The sequence below is a fragment of the Nomascus leucogenys genome, chromosome 15, assembly GCF_006542625.1.
Source record: "Nomascus leucogenys isolate Asia chromosome 15, Asia_NLE_v1, whole genome shotgun sequence".
Taxonomy (NCBI): domain Eukaryota; kingdom Metazoa; phylum Chordata; class Mammalia; order Primates; family Hylobatidae; genus Nomascus; species Nomascus leucogenys.
Genome location: NC_044395.1, coordinates 9,674,374 through 9,694,186, shown reverse-complemented (window position 1 = coordinate 9,694,186; position 19,813 = coordinate 9,674,374). Strand labels below are relative to the sequence as shown.

Sequence of the window (19,813 nt, the reverse complement as noted above, 5' to 3'; positions counted from 1 at the left end):
CTGGGCAGCCTTTCCTCCTCCTCTAGCCGATCCCATTGCCGTGGGCTCTATTTAGAGCTCTTGTTTATTGTGAGCTCTTCCTGGGCCAACACGAAGGCGCAGGAAGAACACACGTTGGCTGGTTATGGGCGTGTCAGGAATTGGTGGCTTTTCAATGATAAATTGAACGCACAGTGCCACTTGCTTCCACAACCCTGACTCTGGACTTTTTTTTTTCCTAAAGGCAAGTTTTAAAAATTGGAAAAAGGAATCATCTAGCCAGAGGATATGGTACAGTCCTCAGAGAGAAAAGTGGCCTGGCTGACCCTTTTAGCTCCTCTGGCTCCAGGAGAATCTGAGGTTGCACCAGGGATGGAATGCGTAGGCTTCAGGTCCCTCGCCTCCATGCTCTCCTTCCCCCACCAGCTCCCCCTCCAGCCACCCTGCCCACACCTTACTGGTCCCCATGCCTGCTTTCCTCCTCTCCCCAGCTCCCAGGGAGTGTCAGGGCCCTCCTGACTGCCTCAGAGAAGAGAGACTTATGAAACGGAGGGAGCCGGAGAGGGCTGCCGGAGGTGGCTCTGCGCTTTTCCACCTGGGATCCCAGCGCTGGAGCTGTTTGTCTGTCTCTGTTGAGTTGTGGGTCTCAGGGGCCGGGCCTGTGTTGTTTTCTCAGCTCGGTTCCTGAGTAGCGGCTGCTGTCAGCTCTTGACAAATAATAATAAACCTGGGAATCAGGTTTGTCGAGGGGGACTTCGGTCCCAGGTTCATTTTTAGATATGTTTCTCTGTGAGTGTGTGCAGACAAGAGAGCACATGATAGAGTCTCCAGGGGAGGGGCGGGCCGGGGCTCCCAGGCGCCCTGACACTCCACCCTAGCCACCACCGTGGAGGAGCTGGAGGGCTCTCCACTGTCCCGATCCCTGGAGCTGACTGCAGGTTGAAAAAAAAAAAAAGAAAAGAAAAGAATTGAATAAAAGGCTTCAAGCTCTCTCCTTTTCCTGGGCCTCCTCGTCTCTCCCACTCTTGTTGTTTGGCTAGAGATGGAGGGGCTGGAGAGGAAAACAAAAGGGCCGAATCCCCTCTCTAGGTTAGAAGGTTCCAAGGGGGCCACAGGCTGGGGGAGGGAGTTGGCTCAGACCACCCCAGGGCAGCAGCTGTGGCCTCCCTCCCACCTCCATTCCTGGGGGTGAACAATACGGGGAGGGGCTCCTGGAATGGGAGAGGTATCCTAAGTTGAGCATCACTGGCAAAAGCAGAACCCAGGTGTGGTGAGTGTGAATTTTTGGGACACAATAGTGATGGCCCTCTGGGGCAGAGCAGCACCCACTTTCCAGCAGACAGGACCCACCAGAGGTCATTGCAACCATCCCCCTGCCTCCAGGTGGGAAAAGGCGCACACCACTTCCATGAGCAGAATGCAAGGGCTGTGCTCCCCATTCCAGCCGGCACGCTTTTTTTTTTTTTTTTTTTTCTGTTTTTTGTTTTATTTTGTTTAAAGGAACCAAAGGGGGAAAAATTGCCAAGTTGTAAAGTGCTTAAAGAGGAGATGAGAATCTTCATCAAAATGCTAAAAGCTGGAGGGGAGAGTAATGTGAGAACTCTTGCCTGCTATTTATGGGATTGATTCTCAGATCAAGAAGAAGCAAGCAGTTGGATGAAAGGAATTATTGTTAAGCTCCTCGGTAGGAAGATCTAATGGACAATTGCCGCTATCAGGGGGAATTAAATTGCTGTTTCAGTTTGTAAAATATATCAGCGGCTTTTTGAAGCCAGAAAAGGTGTGACAGCGAGGCAGGGAGGGCGGTGGGGCTCCAGCACTCTTGTTCCTGGTGTGGAGAGGCGGGAGCAAGACCAGGAAGAGGGCGCGGGAGTAGGGCGGGTGTTGCTCCTCTGACTCTCCTGCTCCGTGTTGTGAAGCCCAGTTAAAAAAATAGCCGAACTGGGGACTCAAGGAGGAGAGGCTGCAGGCCTGGAACTCTGGCTTCTGTGTGAGTCAGAGGGGCATGGCCATCAGCAAAGGGCAGGACGGTGGGGCTCCTCTCTGGGAAACCTGGTAGGGCTGGAGTTCAAGGAAGGCAAGTCCTGTCCATGGAGGAGGGAGTGGCTGAGGAGGGTGATGGACCCAGTGCTGGGGCCTGTCCCCAAACACTGCTTTGTCATGCTGCTTGTGTGCCCACTAATCCTCCCCATAGTGAACCGTGGACACAGAGGGACCCGGCACCCTCTCCTCCAGGGTGGGTCTCTAATGTAAGCTTCTGCTCATCTCTAGGCTGGGGTCAGTGAGTGCATAAGTGATCTGTTGGCCCGACCACACTGGGGACATATTGTTACTCCAAATAAAGAGCAAACAGTAAAATGGTCTTGGGAGTGGAGACGGGAGACGAGGTTGAGGCCCTTGAAAGTAGGATCACAGGCCATTAGGGGGAGGCCACGCTTCTTGGGACGGAAACTGGGGGTTGGGTGGGAAGGGTCTCTGGATTTTCTGGTCTCACAGAAGGCTCTTACCTTTTCCAAAGCATTCACTCCATGTGGCATTTAAGGGCTGAAGGAGGATTGAGAGAGAGAGATTTGCACATCTCTTAGTAAGTCAGAAGCAGGCAGTCCTAGCCAAATCTCATGCTGGCTTCAGCTCTGTCCCCACTCTGTTCCCTGGACACCAGCATCATGATATTAGGGCATGACCTGGCACCACCTCCCAAGTTGGCTTCCCAGAAGGGTGGCAAATGACAATTAGTATGGAGAGCTATGGGTGGCCAAAGCGTCTGCTTGTCTTGGTTGTCATCTTTGCCTCCCCACTGAGTATTCAAAGGAGGACCCGGAGGAGCAGTAGGGAAGCAGGTGTTCTGGCTGTGACATTCTGCAAGGACTTGGGCTCTGTGCCGGGTGCAGTGTGCCCTGGGACCTGGGTCATTGTGGAGTTGCAGCTTATTTTTGACCTCTTAGCTGGCCTTCAGGACACAGAGCGAACCAAGGATGTGAGACCTGAGTGCAAATCCCACTCAGTTCCTCTGCACCTGTCCCTCCTTCAGTAACATAGATATGTACAGCCTCCCTGCCTGGCTCCCAGCCCCCACTCCGAGCCTGACCTCATCACACTGGAGGATCTCCATTTCCCCCCATCAGCCCAGGATCAGAAAGACAGGCAGAAAGCAGCACCCACTCAGCCCCACATTCCTGCTGCCTGAATCCTCAGGGTCCCCAGCTTCCTCTCAGCGCCCACAGCCCCTGGGGTGAAGAGGTAGGCGAGGGTGTTTGCTGTGCTGTAAGGTGGGGCAGGCTCTGGGGAGCTTGCCCCTCTTCCCAAATTCCTTAGTCCTCCCCTCCAGGAGCCTCTACTTCTCCCTCTTTTGAAACATTTCAACACAACAACTGATTTGGAGGTGACAAACCCCTGCTCACATGGTCAAGCTTCCCAGCCCACGATGCGTCCTCTCTCTCCCTTCTGTCCTCCTCTGCCACCACAAATTGACCTCACCCTTGTCACTGCTCAGTTCTCGGTGCCAACTCCATCCACCAAGCCTCAGGGACCACCGAGCTCCGGCAGACACCCCGCCTCCAGCTTGTCACTTCTAGCCCTTACTGGGTTTTGCAGAGAGACCCGGTGCGTGTGTGTGTTTCTATGTGTGTGTGCTCGCGTGCACCCACACGCCTTCGCTTCTTTAGATAAATCCACAGAGTCACATGAAATCAGTGACAGGTTGACACCGTTATTTCAAGATTCATCGCTATGAGTTGCCAGCAGAGGAGACCTAGCCAACTCCGTTCCACCAGCAACACTTTTTTTTCCAGGCATAATTTATAGCACTGGGGTGAATTTGTTTCCAAAAGATGAATATCACACTATCAGCAACAGCTGCCTCTCATTTTTATTTGTTTTTAAATTTGACTCAAAGTCCAATTCTCCATACACATCCCAAGCTGCAAATCCTAAGGCGACTGATTACATGATTTAGTAAACAGGTTATATTATATAATGCAATTAAAGCGGGCCCTGCGACGCCACCTACAGGCCACTTCTGGGAAGGGAGCTGGGCCAGAGAAGATCATTTTGGACGCGGTGCTGGGGCTGAGGGAAAAAGAGACGGATTGCGCCAGGGTTGAGGAGGCTGCCCCAGAGGGAGATGTTGAAGCCAGCCAGGTTACTAATGCAGCTTTTCGGTCCCTCCTGCTGAGTTCACTGTGTTATTTCAGCCTCCTGCAAATCTGTCTAGACGTCAGAATCCAGGCCTGGGCAGCTGCTCAGAGGGGACGGTTTGGGGGTGGGGGTGGAGGGGTAACCTAGGGGCGTCTGGGCTAAAGGGATTGACGGCTTCTGGCTCGCTGACCTCAGGGGCCTCCTTCCCACCCTCCAACTAGACGAGAGGAAGAGAAGTCGGGTGCTGGCTGGCCTTTAGAAAGAAGCTACAATCCAACCCTTTCCGTTCCATTCAGCAAGCATGTGTGCAGTGCAAATCCTGGGCAAAGGCTTCCTGAATGTTCTGGGGAAATCCCTTAATTTTGCAGTCCGAGAGGGAAAGTGACTTGTACAGGCTACAGAATAAGTGGTAGATTCCACTGGATGTGGAATCCAGACTTTTTTACCCCAAGGCCAGGCTTAGATCATGGTAACTGAGAACTGAGGGGTAGCCCTGTGAATTCCCTCATCCAGTCCCAAAGTTTACAGATGGGGAAATTGAGACCCAGACAGAGGATGGGACTTCCACAGCCCCTACTTGTCTCAAGGGAAGGAAAATCATGAACATGCTGCTTGTACGTGTCAGAGGACAGAAAAGAAGCATTCCTAGGAGCCCTCATGAGTGTGTCTTAGCTGCCATGGAAAGAAGGGAGGAAGAAAGGGAGGAAGGAAGGAAGGAAGGAGGAAGGAAGGAAGGAAGGAAGGAAGAAGGAAGAAGGGAGGGAAGAAGGATGGAAGGGGGGAAGGAAGGGAGAAAGGGAGGAAGGAGGGGAGGAGGTCAGGGGCCAGAAGGCAGGCAGACCCGGGCCACCCTCCCCTCCATCCCTCTCTCTGAACTCCAGCACTCTTCAGATGAACGGGGCTCTGGGCCTGAAGGATTCCAGCTTCTCCAAAGAGTTCTTCTAAGAGGGTAGCATCACTGAAAAGCAATTCCTGGAGAGAAGGGACTCACTTCCCCGGGGCTGAGAAAGAAACTTGACCAGAGGGAGTGGGGGGAAGGGCGTGAAGGAAGAAAACAGGACTGTCAGAGTCCAGGAGGGTGGGAGTGTCCCCTCCCCCTTGTCCTTGTGCCAGCCATGGGCCCTGTCTCCAGTTTGGGGCAGGTGGGTGGGACAGTGAGGGGCAAGCGAGCTGGCCCTACTTTCCCTCTCCCCCATCAATTTATCTCAGCTAGGGTCAGGGGCCAGGAACAAATGCTGTCAGGCCAGCTGGCCAGAGAGTTCCCAATTAGACTTTGTGTCTCATCCTTAAGGCCCTGAGCCCCCAACCCCAGCACCCTGGCCCAATTACTGCCTGGCAGCATTAACCCCTTGGTGCCCCAGGCTGTTAATGGAATGTTAATTGGTCTAATGGGTTTCATGTCAACAAGTCCTAATGAGCTCCTTCCTAATTAGCTTGGTATTTTTTTCTGAGCCTGTTTGTCAACATTCTGGATTTGGGGCTCCAGACCTGGTGGTGCAGGGCTGTGGGAGGCATGGGTTGAGGAGGCTGAGGGAGGTGGGTACCCAGGACTGCCTATCCCATTTCCTAAAGGGATGTGCTTTTATGACTCTGCATCCACTGACCCTGCCTTGCCGGCTCCTGGGCTCTCTAAAATGGCATTTTCGTTTCTTCTGATGATATCAGAGACACAAATGATTTCTTCTTGGATATCACTGTGGGGTCGAGTGTTGCATTAGAATTTTTCCCTCCTAGATGTCACTTCATAAAGGTTTTCAGCATTGAACAAAACAAAACAAATCAAAAAGCAACCTTTCCCTGTGAGCCTGTTCGCGATGGGAAATCTCTCCATGAGAGATGCTCCTCGTCTGTCCTGCACTTGCAGTCTTGACTGTGCCCCCTTGAATGTCCAGGTGTCTGGTGACAGAGCACTGGGGCCTCTGGACAGGGCCAAGCAGCCTCTCAGAGTCCTTGACAAAAGTTCCGCAGCCCGGGGCTGGGTTTGCAGGGGGCTCAGGCCTGCTGCTCCCCTCCCTCTCCCAAAGAAAATGCAAAAAGGGCAGGCTTCCCCCAAAGAGCCAGGACCCCCGCTGTGGCTCAAGGAGTTCCCCCACACCCCACTGCAAAGTCCCAGCCAAGTCAGATAAGGCGAGTCAGATCCCCAAATTCCTCTCCAGGATGGTTGCACGTGGCCCCTCAGGAACCGGGGAAGTGCATGTGTGGGTGGAGAGGTGTGAGGAAAAGAGCCAGCTTCCGGACATGGGTGCAGGGTCTGCAGCAGCTGAGCTCCCGGAGTGTCAAGTTGCCAGAGGCTTCTGTGCCTGAGCGAGCAGAGAAGGAAACTTAAGCCTCTGATGAAAAGGCCTCCTGTTCTCTTGCAGGAGAAGCCCCCAGAGGGTAATAGGGCAGTGGCCTAGTGGCCTGTGGTGACCCCAAGGAGGGGGAGGGGCCAGGGCCATCTGGGTCCTCAGAATATTGTTCCTGTGTCTTCTTCTGAGGCGGGTCTGGCCCTGCTGCACAGCCTGGTGGGCTCAGGACTGAACAGTCTGGTCTCAGCCTCATGGGTGGTTGTCTCTGGGCGCAGACTACTCTTAACCATCCCTCCTTACCCCCAGACAGGGCAGCCCTCCTGCTGCTACAAGTATTTCTAGGGACAGCACCTCTAAAATGACCCTGCCTTCCATTCACTGGACAGTGAACAAAAGAATGTGAATGAAAGGCGCCTCTCTGTAGCCTATGCCCTCCTCGTTGAGCTTCCTTTGTTTTGCCTTCATTATGACTTTCTAATCCGTGGAATGAGGTTACCAAAAGACCCAAGCCCGAGGTTAAAGAGAACTAGTTGCCCCTAAGAGGGGGAGAAAGCCCTTCTTCCTGAGGCAGCTCCCACCCTGGCTCTGCCCCCAGGCTCCCTCTTCTGGAGGCTGCAGGCACTACAGTGCTATGGCCCTTCACTTTTTTCCCGGCAGATGAGCATCTGTGATTGATGCTCCCGGGAACAGATCCCACCATCCTGGCCCTTGGGCCCTATCCAAAGTCGCCTTCTCTGCCAGAGTTCCAGGGAAGGCTATGTTTAATAGGCCCCTGAAACATTCCTATTTCCTTTATTTTTGGGGGGTCCAAAAAAGAGAAATTCCACCCACTTTAATGTCTCAAAAGTCTTAATTCTGGAAGTTCCTTCTGATGTCTCAAAGAGTCTATATCCCCCCCCCACCTTTTTCCCTCTACAACCCTCACTCTGCTCTTGGCTCTCTGGGATGCTGACCACCACCCAGACAAAGATCCAGCTGTGAACAGAGGCCTTGGTTCCCCTGCCTGAAGAGAGAGTCTCCCCCAAAGCCCCCTCCTGCGCCGCTTTGCAAAAGGAAATTGGATCTCAGGGACCAGCGGTGTGTGAGATGGGTGAGGCCCTGCATGCTGTTGTGAAGATATCCTGGTGGTCTGTCTCCTGAAGGAGGCCAGGCGGGGGCGAGTGACAGGCAGTGAGGCCGACGGAACCTGCCTGAAGTCGGCATTTTTAGCACCGGAGAAGCCATCCCTCCCTGTGCATTCTCCACCCACCTCCACCTCACTTTCTTCCTTCCTTTAGGACCATGACCTCCCTCTCCTAGCCATGCCTCATTCATCTGTCCCACCACACTCCTTACACTGTTCTCTGCACAGAGTTGGTAGATGGTAGACATCTATTGAGTGAAACAGGCCTTTCCAGTGCTTTTTGCAGAAGGTCAAAGCGTACTTGGTACCTTGGAGACTCAGGTCAGGTCAGAGTAGATCTTACTTCCACTTCCTGAAAAAGAACCAAAAGAATCATACACACACACACACACACACACACACACACACACGGCCCCAGAGGCCAGCCCCTTTAGTTGACAGCAGCTCCAAAGCACTCTCAAATTCCCACAGAATTCAGGTCTGTGAACATTTTGGAAGACCCTGGGAAGGGCCAGGCTGGAAGACGATGAAGCCCTAGGTGCCTCAGGGAGAGGGGACGGAGGGTGTGAGTACTGTGCTCACAAAGGTTTCTAGACCAACAGTGCCCTCCACCCAGGAGAAGGACGCGTCCTGACCTCCACAGAGGCTCTTAGCAACCTCCTACCCTACAGTGGACAGCCCTGTATCAGGCAACTAGCCTGTGGCTTCTAGATCTAAATATTTCAGAGCATCTACTGCAGCACAACAGCTCTCTGGGCATTCTGTTTCCTTGGGTGGCACAGCCGGGCTGTCTCCACTTATGGCACCACATCCTAGTTCAAGAGGAAATCTTGAGGCTTCATGGGGGCAACTTGCCTGCTTACTGGTGATGGGGAAATGATGGGGGGATCAGTGGAGCAGACCCAAAGCTGGGAATCTGGAGGTGCTGCTTCCATGCTAGCTTCACTAACAAGTCCCCCAACCCCCGCTCTCCCATGCACAAGTCACCTTTGGCCTCTGTCTTCTACCAGGCAAAGAGGCAGGTAGCCCATTTGGCTCTGATAGGTCTTCTGGCACCCCCACATTCCGGTGACCGTACTGAACCAAGGCTGAGGAAAGTCCTCCTTAATAGGATATGCAGGCACATCCGTGGACACGCCCATAGTCACAAGCCCGCGCCTGGAAAAGTACAGGAGTGGACTGGCATTCCTGACTCTTTCCCTTCCCCAAGGCCTCCAGGCAGCCACCCTGGGGCTACAGTCTGAGGACGGGTCCGGGCCCCCGTGTCCTTGCCACCACTAGGGGGTGTGGTGAGCCCTGGGGAGGGGCGAGCTTGGCGCTTGGGGACCCTGGAGCCCAGTAGCTGGTCTGAGGCCCTCCTGCCCCTGTGCGCGCTGTGGCTGCTCCAGAAAGCCTGGGAAACAGCGGGGCCAGGAGCACCCTTATCAGGTTGGGACTCAGTGCCCTCCTGGGGAAGGAGGGGTATCCAAATGGCCTCGTCTCCCGGTGCTGCTACCAGGCAGGCCCCCTCCCTCTTCGTGCCACCTCCCCACACGCACAACAGCCCGGAGCTGATGCTGAACAAAGCGCCTCTGCAGGGGTACCGGTTGTTTTACATATGATTTGAATATTATTTCTTTCAAGTCAAAATAGCACAGCAAGCCCCTCCCCACCCAGGCCTCTTCCTTAGCTCTCATTTGTTGCCCTGAAGGGCGTGCAACCCTTGCTGCATCCAGCCGGCCCAGGTGGCCCAGCGGGGGACACAGGGGCTGCTGGGTGCCCAGGGCGGGCCTGCTGAGCGGTGTTAACGGTGCGGCCCCCTTTCTCCTGCCCACAGGTCCTCCATGTGAATCAATCCCATGATGCAACATGCCTCCCCAGCCCCCGCTCTGACGATGATGGCCACGCAGAATGTCCCGCCCCCACCCTACCAGGACAGCCCACAGGTGAGTGTGCAGGGGCCGCTGCCTCCCACCACGGGGGAGGGAGTGTGGTGGCCTTAGAGCCCCAGCTGCAGGCTGGGATATTCCAGGTGCCGACGGGCTGGGCCAGGCCTCCTGCAATCATGTCCTGGCGGCACTCCAGGCTCTTTCCCGCCAGCCTGGGGAGCGAGAGCCCTGCAAACAGACCCCGAGGGGAGTCACCAGGTTCAGACCCCAGGACCTAGGACTGGAAGCTAGATTAGTGGTCACAGTCCTGTCCCCCACCCCATCCATCAGACAGCAGACAAGCACAGCCAAGCCCCTTTGTCGTGACTGGGGCAAAATCCGCAGCTGGGGAGACCCAGGTACCAGATGTGAGCGGAACTGCCCTCTGAGTGTTTGAGAAACTTCACACTCAGCGGCTTCTGAGTGCCAGGCCCCCCATTCTCGGGTCACTTGGGCCCTTTTGTCCTCCTCTGCCTGCCTATCGGAAGAATCTCTGTTCTCTTCAGAACTCTTCTGGGCTTCTACTTTTAAAAAGCCAAGATTCTTTCTGTACACCCCACAACCCCTTCCTTCTGGTCCCCAGCTTCCATCCCTCAGCTCAGACACAGCCACCCCCCAAGATCTTCTAGCGGCTCCCCACCCCGATTGCCACTCCTGCAACAGGCCCCTCCTCAGCAGTGCCTTCTTGCTGTCTTCATGCTGTCTGCCCTTCTCCTCCTGGAAGCCTGCCCAGCTTGTGGGGGCTGCCCTCCTACATCCTTTAGACCAGCCTCTTTTCCTTTTTGCTTCCCCCAGGTGTTCCTCTGGTCCACCCTTGGTTCTTTGGAAACTTTGAGTTTTGCGTCTGTGCTTTCACAGAAGCCTTCATTCTCTGACCCTTCCCTTCACACTCTCCTGTCAATATGAATTCGATAATTATTTATTGGGCACCTGTGATGTGAAATGCACCCAGCTAGAATGTCCATCCACACATTCACCCATGTGCAGCAGGTGCCCGCCGGGTGCTGTGGGCAGGCTACCATCTGCACTCCTCCAGCAGTCACTCTCTGCCCTCCCCTGCCATCCCTCACTCATTGGCATTTTCAAACACAGTGGTTCTCGTGGGCCACACAGAAGATCTGTGCAGCATGAAAGGGGTCTTAAGATGCAGATGCCAGGCTTGTGCTCGCTATGACCCTGATGCCCCCAGCCTAGTGGGAGCATATAGTGGCTGCTTTATACATCACTGTCATCCTCCGGGAGATTACCGGAGGCCGTGGGGCCTCCTTCTAGAGTACCCAGCATATGGAACACCTTTGACTGCCCTGCCCTGGAAGGTCCGAAAGCCCTGGTCCTTCACCGATCTCTGAGCACGTGTCTACGGCCCCGCTCCCACATACCAAATCGTATTACTTCCCCAGCTCTCCCAGCCTAACCCCATCCTCAGCGAGCCCTCTGCTCATGCCAGTAGCTTCCATGAATAAGCCACAGGGTTGAACTTGGCCTTTACAGGGCTCTTGTATTTGAAAGCTTCCAGGCATCCAACACTATGTCAAGTCCCTTCCCTCTGTAGTTTCAGCTCCAGAGACAAAGTTCAGAAGGAGCCCTCAACTTCTTTTGCCTCCCAAGAAAGAAGTGAGAGAAGGAGAAGCTAGGGGCCAGAATAGGGGCAAGATCATCCTTCTTCGATAGCAGCAGACCCATTCCCACTCTGCTCAGCCAGCACGCATCGATGCCCACATATCGATTAAGTGGTGGGAACATGGGCCCCACTTGTTTTGTGACTGGATTCCCTCTCCAGTCAGAATGGGGAACAGAGATGGAGACCCTTCCTGTATTTAGCAGGTGGTAGCTGCCAAAGCCCACACCTCCATACCCAAGACTCAAGGATAGACCAGGGCAGGGCTGAGAGGTCAGAGAACACTGTGTTGGCATGACTGATGGCGGCTGCTTCCCTCTCACCCACCCCTCCCTGTTTTGACTGCCTGGGGAGCTGAGAGAAGTTTTGGTTTGGCAGGGATTAGCAGGAGAGCTGCAGCAAGGGCCTGTGTTGAATGCTGATCCAGAAGCCTAATTTAATGATCAGCATACAGCTGGATTAATAAATCCCAGCTGCCAAGGGACAGATGGAGGTGGGCTGCAGCCCTAAGGTGCTCAGCCCCCCAGAAGTCACCACTGAGCTGCTCCAGCCTTTGTGAGGAAGAAGGGCTCCACTTCCATATCTGAGGTCTCAGACAGAAGCCAGATACAGGGACTGCCCGAAGGCTCTCCTCTCTGAGGATCCGCCAGAATGTCACCATTTAAAATCTTCACATTTAGAGCAAAGTAATAATTTGCCCTGGGGAAGCTGCCATCTATTTATAACCCTGGTAATCCACGAGTGAAATGTCTGATGAGAAGCATCAGTGTCCATGGTGAACTGACCAGGTCAAGGTGTCAGGGTCTTTATGGCCTTGACGAAGCCACTGGGCTATGCCCAAATTGCCATTGGCCTTCCCCAAGCTGAGCTGTTTCCCAAGGAAACTGAGCAGGATGCGGGGCTAAGAGAGAGGAGCTAGGGCAGGGGTGGAGTGGGAGTGATGGGGGAGCTGGGGGATGCCCCCAGAACAAAGGCTTCTGACTCTGGGGGAAAGGCTGTTCTCTCCAGAGAGTGCTGGTATTTGAGGGCCTTCTGCCCACTCTTTCGGGCTTCTAGGAGGGGCTCCCTTGTAGGAACAGCTCTTCCATGCATGCCTGGCTGCTGGCACTTTCTGCAAACTTGCATTGGACCCCTGACTTCTTCCCTTTATCTTTTTGAGATATGGACCCCAGCTTCCTAGGGGGAGACTGCTGCATTTCCCTTCAGAATGCTCATATCCCCAAGAACCAGCCGCTCTCTGAGACTCCACATCTTCAGGGAAGCAGGGCCTGATGGGGACATGGGTCAGGCACATCAGGGAATCCTGTCCAAAACAGAGCTCTCAGGAAACAAGGCCCACGCCCTCCTCATTCCTTTAGGTCTGATCTCATTACTTTTGGACCACGTATGACTTGTTTCCTCACAACCTGGGCAGCTGAGCACACCTCTCCATCACCTCTTCAGAAACCCAGTTTCTTCCACAGGCAACAAATGGACAGTCTCTGATAGGAAGTCTCCCAAATGAAAAAGGAAGCGAGACACAGAGCCCGTCCTCTGAGACCCATGCGATCGTTTTAATAATGTTCCCATTGTGCTAAGGGCTAGCAATACCGAGCATAATCTATTCAAATGCACAGGAGAATCTCACTTTGGAAAATTAGGAATCTGCATTAAAAAATTCCCAAGCCCCGGACCTTCTTTATAATAAATTAGAATTTTTTTTCAAGGCAAGTTCTTAACTTGGCAATTTCATTTTTGAAGTTTGGGGAATAAAGTTATTAAAAATGAGGGAGGCATTTTTTTCTTCCCATTTTAGTAGAGAAGCATTCACTGTTTTGGCCTCGTGCTATTTGGGCACAAGCCAAGTGATACGATGGCTAAGCGGCTTCTAGCCCCTCAGTTCTGTTGCAGTCCATCCTGGAGAAACTTTGTGATTGCTTGTAAGGCCGCCACTCTCTGTTGATTATACACTGAAGGATGACTATATGTTTAGAAAGTGCAAAAGCGGGCTGGGCACGGTGGCTCATGCCTGTAATACCAGCACTTTGGGAGGCTGAGGTGGGCAGATTGCCTGAGGTCAGGAGTTCGAGACCAGCTTGGCCAACACAGTGAAACTCTGTCTCTACTAAAAATACAAAAAGTAGCCATGGTGGCACATGCCTGTAGTCCCAGCTACTTGGGAGGCTGAGGCAAGAGAATGGCTTGAACCCGGGAGGTGGAGTTTGCAGTAAGCCAAGATTGCGCCACTGCACTCCAGCCTGGGCAACAGAGTAAGACTCTATAAAAAAAAAAAAAAAAAAAAGATAGAAAGAAAGAAAGAGCAAAAGCAACAACCCAGTGGAACCCTCCCTGTGACCTACTTCCTCTTTCTGGTGGCTTCCTGCTAAATTCTGCCAGAGTAGCAGCGCCCTCTACTGTCTTAACTACAGGACCCCAATTCCAGCATGCTGTAACTGGGTCCTTGATGCAGACCCTCACTTTATGCCCTGAAGAGGTAGGGGTAAGTCATTGGGTAGTGGAATTCTACAATGATTGCCTAATGACCACACTGTCTCTAGAGAGACCTGGATGTGAACTAGGTGTGTGATCCTCAGTTCAGTGTGCTGTGTTGATTCCAACATCACCCCGCTTCTGTTCTGTATCTCTGCCATAGTGGGCCTGGCTGTCAGCCGGACTTTCACAGCCCCCTCCTCCCACTGCCCCAGCATCCCCACTGACCCTTCCATTTGCTACTATTTCTCTCCTCTCCTGCCTTGCTTAGAATCCCAGCAAGTGTCACTCCAGCCTCCCTCCCAGAATTTTCTTGGGAACACACAACCACCCTGTCACTCCTTCTAGGCAAATACCTCTCATTCGTATACTCTCAGAAATGTCACTTGAGACCTTCCTGTAACACCCATATGCAACATCACCCACCAAGCGAAGTTCTCACTTCTATAGCTCCATCAGCCATTCCAGGGAGCCATCCGGGTTCACTAGCAAAGGCAACCACTTCACTCCCCTCACCTTCCCACACAAAACACACTCTCACTATCAGCACCCCCCCGCCGACAACTTTTCCTCAAACACAGACACATACCTACCGTTCCACAAATATCTTTGCCCTTGGCTTATTAGCAAGACAAATATTGTATCTGGTCTATTTGAGTATGTATTCAATTTTTAGTATGCTTCAGTCTGCGTGTCCCTGGCATGTCAGCTGCATGAGCATTGGACTAGAAAGCAGAAATCCTGGTAGATCCTAGTCTGACCCACTAGGCACAGCCCCTGTCAATGTGGAACTAAACTCAATGGATAGTTTAGGAATAAACTGATGGGTAGGTAGCTAGGGGCTTACGTAGCATGACTTGATGATGAGTGGCATTGAAAGGGTTTGAGAAGTTCACTAAGGATGCAGCCTCATTTTTGAACAGAGAGAGAAAAGACAGGCAATTAGAACTCATAGTTGAGGTCTGGTTTGTGAAGCTCACTTCGGAAGGAAGTCAAGTGTTTGCTTGAGGCCCCTTTGCAAAAGCTGCATCCCTCCCATTCCCCTCACCCCAATCCTCCAGCATCCCTCAGAGTGGGGAGAATGGTGTCTGGGACTCCAGGACATGGCACTCAGAGATCTGGGGTCAAGACAACATTGTCTCACTTACCCTGCAAGAGGAAGGCTAAGGCTGGGCCAGCCACACTGAGGAAGCCAGACCTGTCTCTCTGGGCACCTTCTTTCCCTCCCTGTCCTCACACCATCCCCACTCCAGGTGGGGCCAGGGGAGGCAGATATCCTGGGGAAGCTGGATGGGCTTTGATCAGTCATTAGGATCCCCATGCTGGTTTAATTAACTGGAGGCAAAAGGGGGTGGCTGGGGCCCCTGGCTGTGAATGGCCTCCATCCAGGCCATGCAGCTATGACAGGCAGAAGTGGGTTCAGATGTTTTCACACTCGCTTTACATTCCTCTCATCTATTTAAGGGCTGGAGCCCCCTGCCTTGCAGGGCCCTCTGCTCAGCTGCCTGTGAAACACATTTGCTTTGCAGCAATAGAGTTAATTCAGCAGCTTTGAAAGTTCCCCTAAGCCTTTTCTGTGATGGTGATTGATGGCTCCCTCTGCCCCTGGGGGCAACACCCCAGGGACCATATGAGGACCCACTTTCCCTTGCTTCGACTCACCAAAACAGACTCTTCTCTTTCTTTTTTCTTTTCTGCTGGGCCTTTCTTCTCTTCGTGCGCAGTGACCTCTCTCTCTGCCTGCTTGGGCCACCCATGTCTTTAAGCTGGACATATCCCTGAACTCCAACTCACTCAAGACCTGGACTCTTCATTGTGTAAAAGGCAAAAACAGCCTCCAGGTCCAACCATGGGGCCTTTATGCCCATGTAGGAGATGGTGGGCTGTCAGCATGGCTTTAAAGCTTGGGAAGAAACACTCTACTGGCCTGGTCTAGGCATCTTATTTGATGAACTTACTATATTCTGATATTTACCAAAAACAGAGATTTTATTGTGTACTCCCTTGTCTCCAAGCAGAAGGAATGCCCTAAACAGCTACAAAAATAGTTAATGGCCGTGGGATACAAAGCCTAAAATAAATCAGGGGACAGGTGATCCAAGTCAGCAGCGGGTCTGGGGAGGACCTTACATACTCCACCTCCCTTTCCTGCGCCGTCGGTCTTAGTTGGTCTTCGGAAAGCTTTGGTGTCTGTGCGGCCTGGCAGGAGGCAGGTAGGTGAGTTAGGGCCCCAGGATGCTTGCTGTTCTTGAAGTCTGTGGTCTGAAGAGGAAGATGGAATGACTCAACCTCATAGAAATTCAGGAATCAGGACTTGTAATAAGAATTTGTATAATTTATCAGCTCCACTGCTGATGAATTATACAAATTTAGGCAAGTAATTTCAGAGCTGTTTCTTTTATTCACTCATCCATTCGATAAACATTGAGTGTGTCCTGTGGGCCATGCGGACATTGTGCTGTGTACTGGGGTGCAAAATCAACGGAGTTCCTGTCCTCTTGGAGCTTAGAGTCCATGTGGGGCATTAGTTTCTGCATTCATAAAATGAGAATAACTCTACCTTCCCTGCCTCATGAGGCTGTTGAGAGTGTGGGAACAAAAAGTACAGTGGTGTTCCTCGGCCCCTTTTCACCCGTACCCCAACTTCATTCTTCACTCGATCACCTGCACATCTCCAGCAGCCCAGATGGGATTGAACCTTAATTACTTTTTATTAGGAACATAATAGGCATGTCAAATAGGTTTTACCAGCTGTGAACACCCCCTTACACACACGCACACACAGAGATGTGCACACACTGGGATTCTGGCGTGCCCTCTGAAGGATCTATTGGAAATCACTGGTTTGGGACTATTACAAAAGGGAAGGATCTTCCAGAGGGAAGCGATGGGATGGGCAGGGGGCCATCAGTTCCCAGGAAAATGCACAAAGCTGGAAAGTGGAGTCCACAGCTTTCCTCTTCTTAGCCTCCTGTCAGTGACAGCCTAGGAAATGCAGTTAGGGGCAGTGAATGTTCCATGAGTCACATTGTGTGAACCACCGCTTACAAACCCTTTTAAAATTAATTAACTAACTGAAACCCCCATTGTACACCACAGAGTAACTCTTCTGTGGCCGGTTCTATCCACTTGGCCTGGGATCAGAATGGAGGTGACCGAGGCCCACTCTTCCGAGAGCCTCTCTGAGCTACGTTGGGCTGTCTGGCTCTGATGCCGGCCCTTCCTCTCCCTGGGCTGACTGGGTTGGGGAATATTTTGAGGGGCCTTCTTTGGCCTCTCCCAGGCTTTGGGATCCCTGAGGCCTTTAACACATCACTCAGTCATTGCCTCCTTTGGGTCATCCTTCAGTCATTTAACACGTGGGAGTGCACCGTGGGCAGGCATGGGAGCTGGGAGGCCAGCATGCTCATGAGACAGGCAAAGGGCCTGGTGTTGCTGGTGTTGGGGTACGTTCAGATGAGGCAGGAGTCCAGTCTTCTGGGGACTGGGGAGGGAGGAGAAGCAGGAAAGGCTTTTTGGAAGAGTTGAAACTGCAGCTGGGTGGGAGGCAGGCTGTGGGGGACATAAGGACAGTCCTTGCTGAGGCAGCTGTGGGAGCAAAGGCAGGAAGGTGGACACCATCGGGTGCGCTCAGGCAACCAAGGGTAGGTGTGAGGCAATAGGGTAAGGGGAGGAGGGCTGTGCAGGTGACAAGGCTGCAGATCCGTGGGCAGCCTTCAGTAGCTTTGAAAGTTCCCCAAAGCTTTTTCTGTGACTGTAAGTGAAGGGTCCCTCTGCTTACACTCCAGGGACCATATGGGGACCCACCTTCCCTTGCTTTGACTCATCAAAACAGACTCTTCTCTTTCTTTTTTGTTTTCTGCTGGGCCTTTCTTCTCTTTGTGCACAGTGACCTCTCTCTCTGCCTGCTTGAGCCACCCATGTCTTTAAGCTGGACATATCCCCGTACTCCAACTCGCCTGAGTAGGCCCAAGTCTGGAGCGCCCTGGACTCTGCGCCCCGCAACATTGTTCATGTCCCCTGTTGCCTCCTACCTGTTAAGGCCAAACTTGATGTTTACCAAGTGACTTCAACCCCTGACCTCTTCGCGGGTCCTTGGCTTCTCTCCTGGTTGCCAGGAAACTGATCCCATACCCGGTTTGCCCCGAACTGGAGGGAGTGCCAGCCCTGCCGGGCCTGCCTGAAGCCTCAGTGGCCCCTTGAGGGCTAGGCCCGGGCAGCCCCAGGGGGCCAGAACACAAGGTTTTGGCAGCCTAAAGGGGCCCTCATGGGGCTGGCTGGCACCCGCTCTGCCATGTCAGGTAGAGGGCTTGGAAGAGGGGATGTCCTCTTAGAAGGAGTGTCTGTGCTTTTTTTATATTTTTAGTAGAGATGGAGTTTCTCCGTGTTGGTCAGGCTGGTCTGGAATTCCTGACCTCGGGTGATGTGCCCGCCTCGGCCTCCCAAAGTCCTGGGATTACAGGCGTGAGCCACTGTGCCCGGTGTAATCCCAGCTATTCGGGAGGCTGAAGCAGGAGAATCGCTTGAATCCAGGAAGCGGAGGTTGCGGTGAGCCGAGATGGTGCCACTGCACTCCAGCCTAGGCAACAAGAGCGAAACTCCATCTCAAAAAGAAAAAAGAAAAAGGAAAAAAAGGAGTGTCTGTGCTGAGAAGGTGAAGGCTTGGGTGTTCAGCGTTTTCACAAAGAGGCCCTGTGGGAGGTGTGTGGGGGTTTAATAGTCATAACAAGCAAGACTGTATGCAGAGGAGGTGGGGTGGGGGGCATAGGAGGTGTGGGGGTACTGGGGCCAGATCTGGACAGGGGGTGGGATTTGGATTTGATTCAGAGGAGAAATCTAGCAAAAGGAAGCGTTAGAATTGCTTAGAAACCAAGGTTTGCGGGGCATCTGCTGCTTGCAACGCACCCTCACATATGGTCTCACAGTAGCCCTGGGAAGAGATATTAATAGCTCCATTTTTACCTGATGGGGAAACTGAGGCTCAGAGGAACTGAGTCCTTGCCTTGGGCATGCCACTCAATTCCAAGCTGGTAACGCATAATGTAACCTTCTGTGACACCAGGGGCCCCTTGTTCCTGCACTTGAACTCACACTTGCCTACCTCCCAGGGAGCTTATGCAGAATGGGTTCCTTCAGCAGGGGTGGCACCCATACTGGTAGGACCCCCAGGGCAGCCCACATGAGAGAAACAACAGCAGCCAGCTCTCAGGGTGTGGGCTGTAGGGTGTGTGGATTATATTAACAATAACCGCCATATGCTGAATAGCGACTGAGTGCCAGGTACTTTGCATATAATTGTCTCATTTAATTCTGAACACCCTGTACCTTGAGTGTAATTATTCCCATTTTATAGATGAGGACCCTGGTTGAAAAAGGTTGAGTAACTTGCCCAAATCACACAGGCACAGAGAGCCAAATACAAAGTAGAGATTCATCCCAGCACATCATGCTCTATCCCATTGTCTCCAGCTCTGGGCTGGATACCCAATTCCCCCCAGTCAGTTATGTGGTCAGGAACTGTAGACTTCTCTTTTGTGGCCTGAGGATTCAGGATCAAGGAGGTAAATCTGCAGCTAAAATGGTAGCATTCAATCGGACCTGCCCACTCCATACCAGTCATTCCTGATTCAACAGATATTTCAGATACTCTCTCTACCAGACACTGAGGCTATGACAGTAAACAGAACAGCCCTGGTCCTGTCCTCAAGGATCCTACAGTCTAGTGAGGGAGGGAGGCGAGTGAGCAGACAGGTCGCAGCAGCATGAGGGCCACGCAGGCCTGGGGCAGAGGAGCCTGACCCGGTTCTGGATGCTCTGCCATCATCCACTGGAGGAGACAGCCACCCCCATCATGGCGGTGGGAGGTAGGGAGCATCTCGCCTATTTTTCAGATGAGGAACCTGAAACCCCAGAAAGTAAAGTTCCATCTTTAAGGCTGTAAGTGGTAAGAGTGGGATTCAAAACTAGTTCTATCTGAAACCCAAGCTTCTGCTCTCCCTAACGCCAACCATCTTCTTTTTTTTTATTTTATTTTTATTTTTTGACTTTATTTATTCTATTATACTTTAAGTTCTAGGGCACATGTGCACAACGTGCAGGTTTGTTACATATGTATACATGTGCCATGTTGGTGTGCTGCACCCATTAACTCATCATTTACATTAGGTATGTCTCCTAATGCTGTCCCTCCCCCTCCCCCCACCCCATCTTCTATGGGTGCTGGAAAGACCTTGGTGTCAGCCCCACTTCTAAACCATCTGCTCCCACCTCCCGTGAGCAAGAGAGGAAGTCT

General features: G+C 52.6%; 1 protein-coding gene across 5 annotated transcripts in view; it reads left to right on the top strand.

Annotated features, from left to right (window-relative positions):
* PKNOX2 (PBX/knotted 1 homeobox 2) overlaps positions 1-19,813 on the top strand; it is a 319,311-nt gene that overhangs the window by 228,465 nt on the left and 71,033 nt on the right. For all 5 annotated transcript variants that reach the window (XM_030828928.1, XM_030828929.1, XM_030828930.1 and 2 more), the window contains one exon: positions 9,344-9,452. In XM_030828928.1, the coding sequence (XP_030684788.1) occupies positions 9,366-9,452 (87 nt within the window). In that variant the 5' untranslated portion in view covers positions 9,344-9,365. The remainder of the gene's footprint in view (positions 1-9,343; positions 9,453-19,813) is intronic.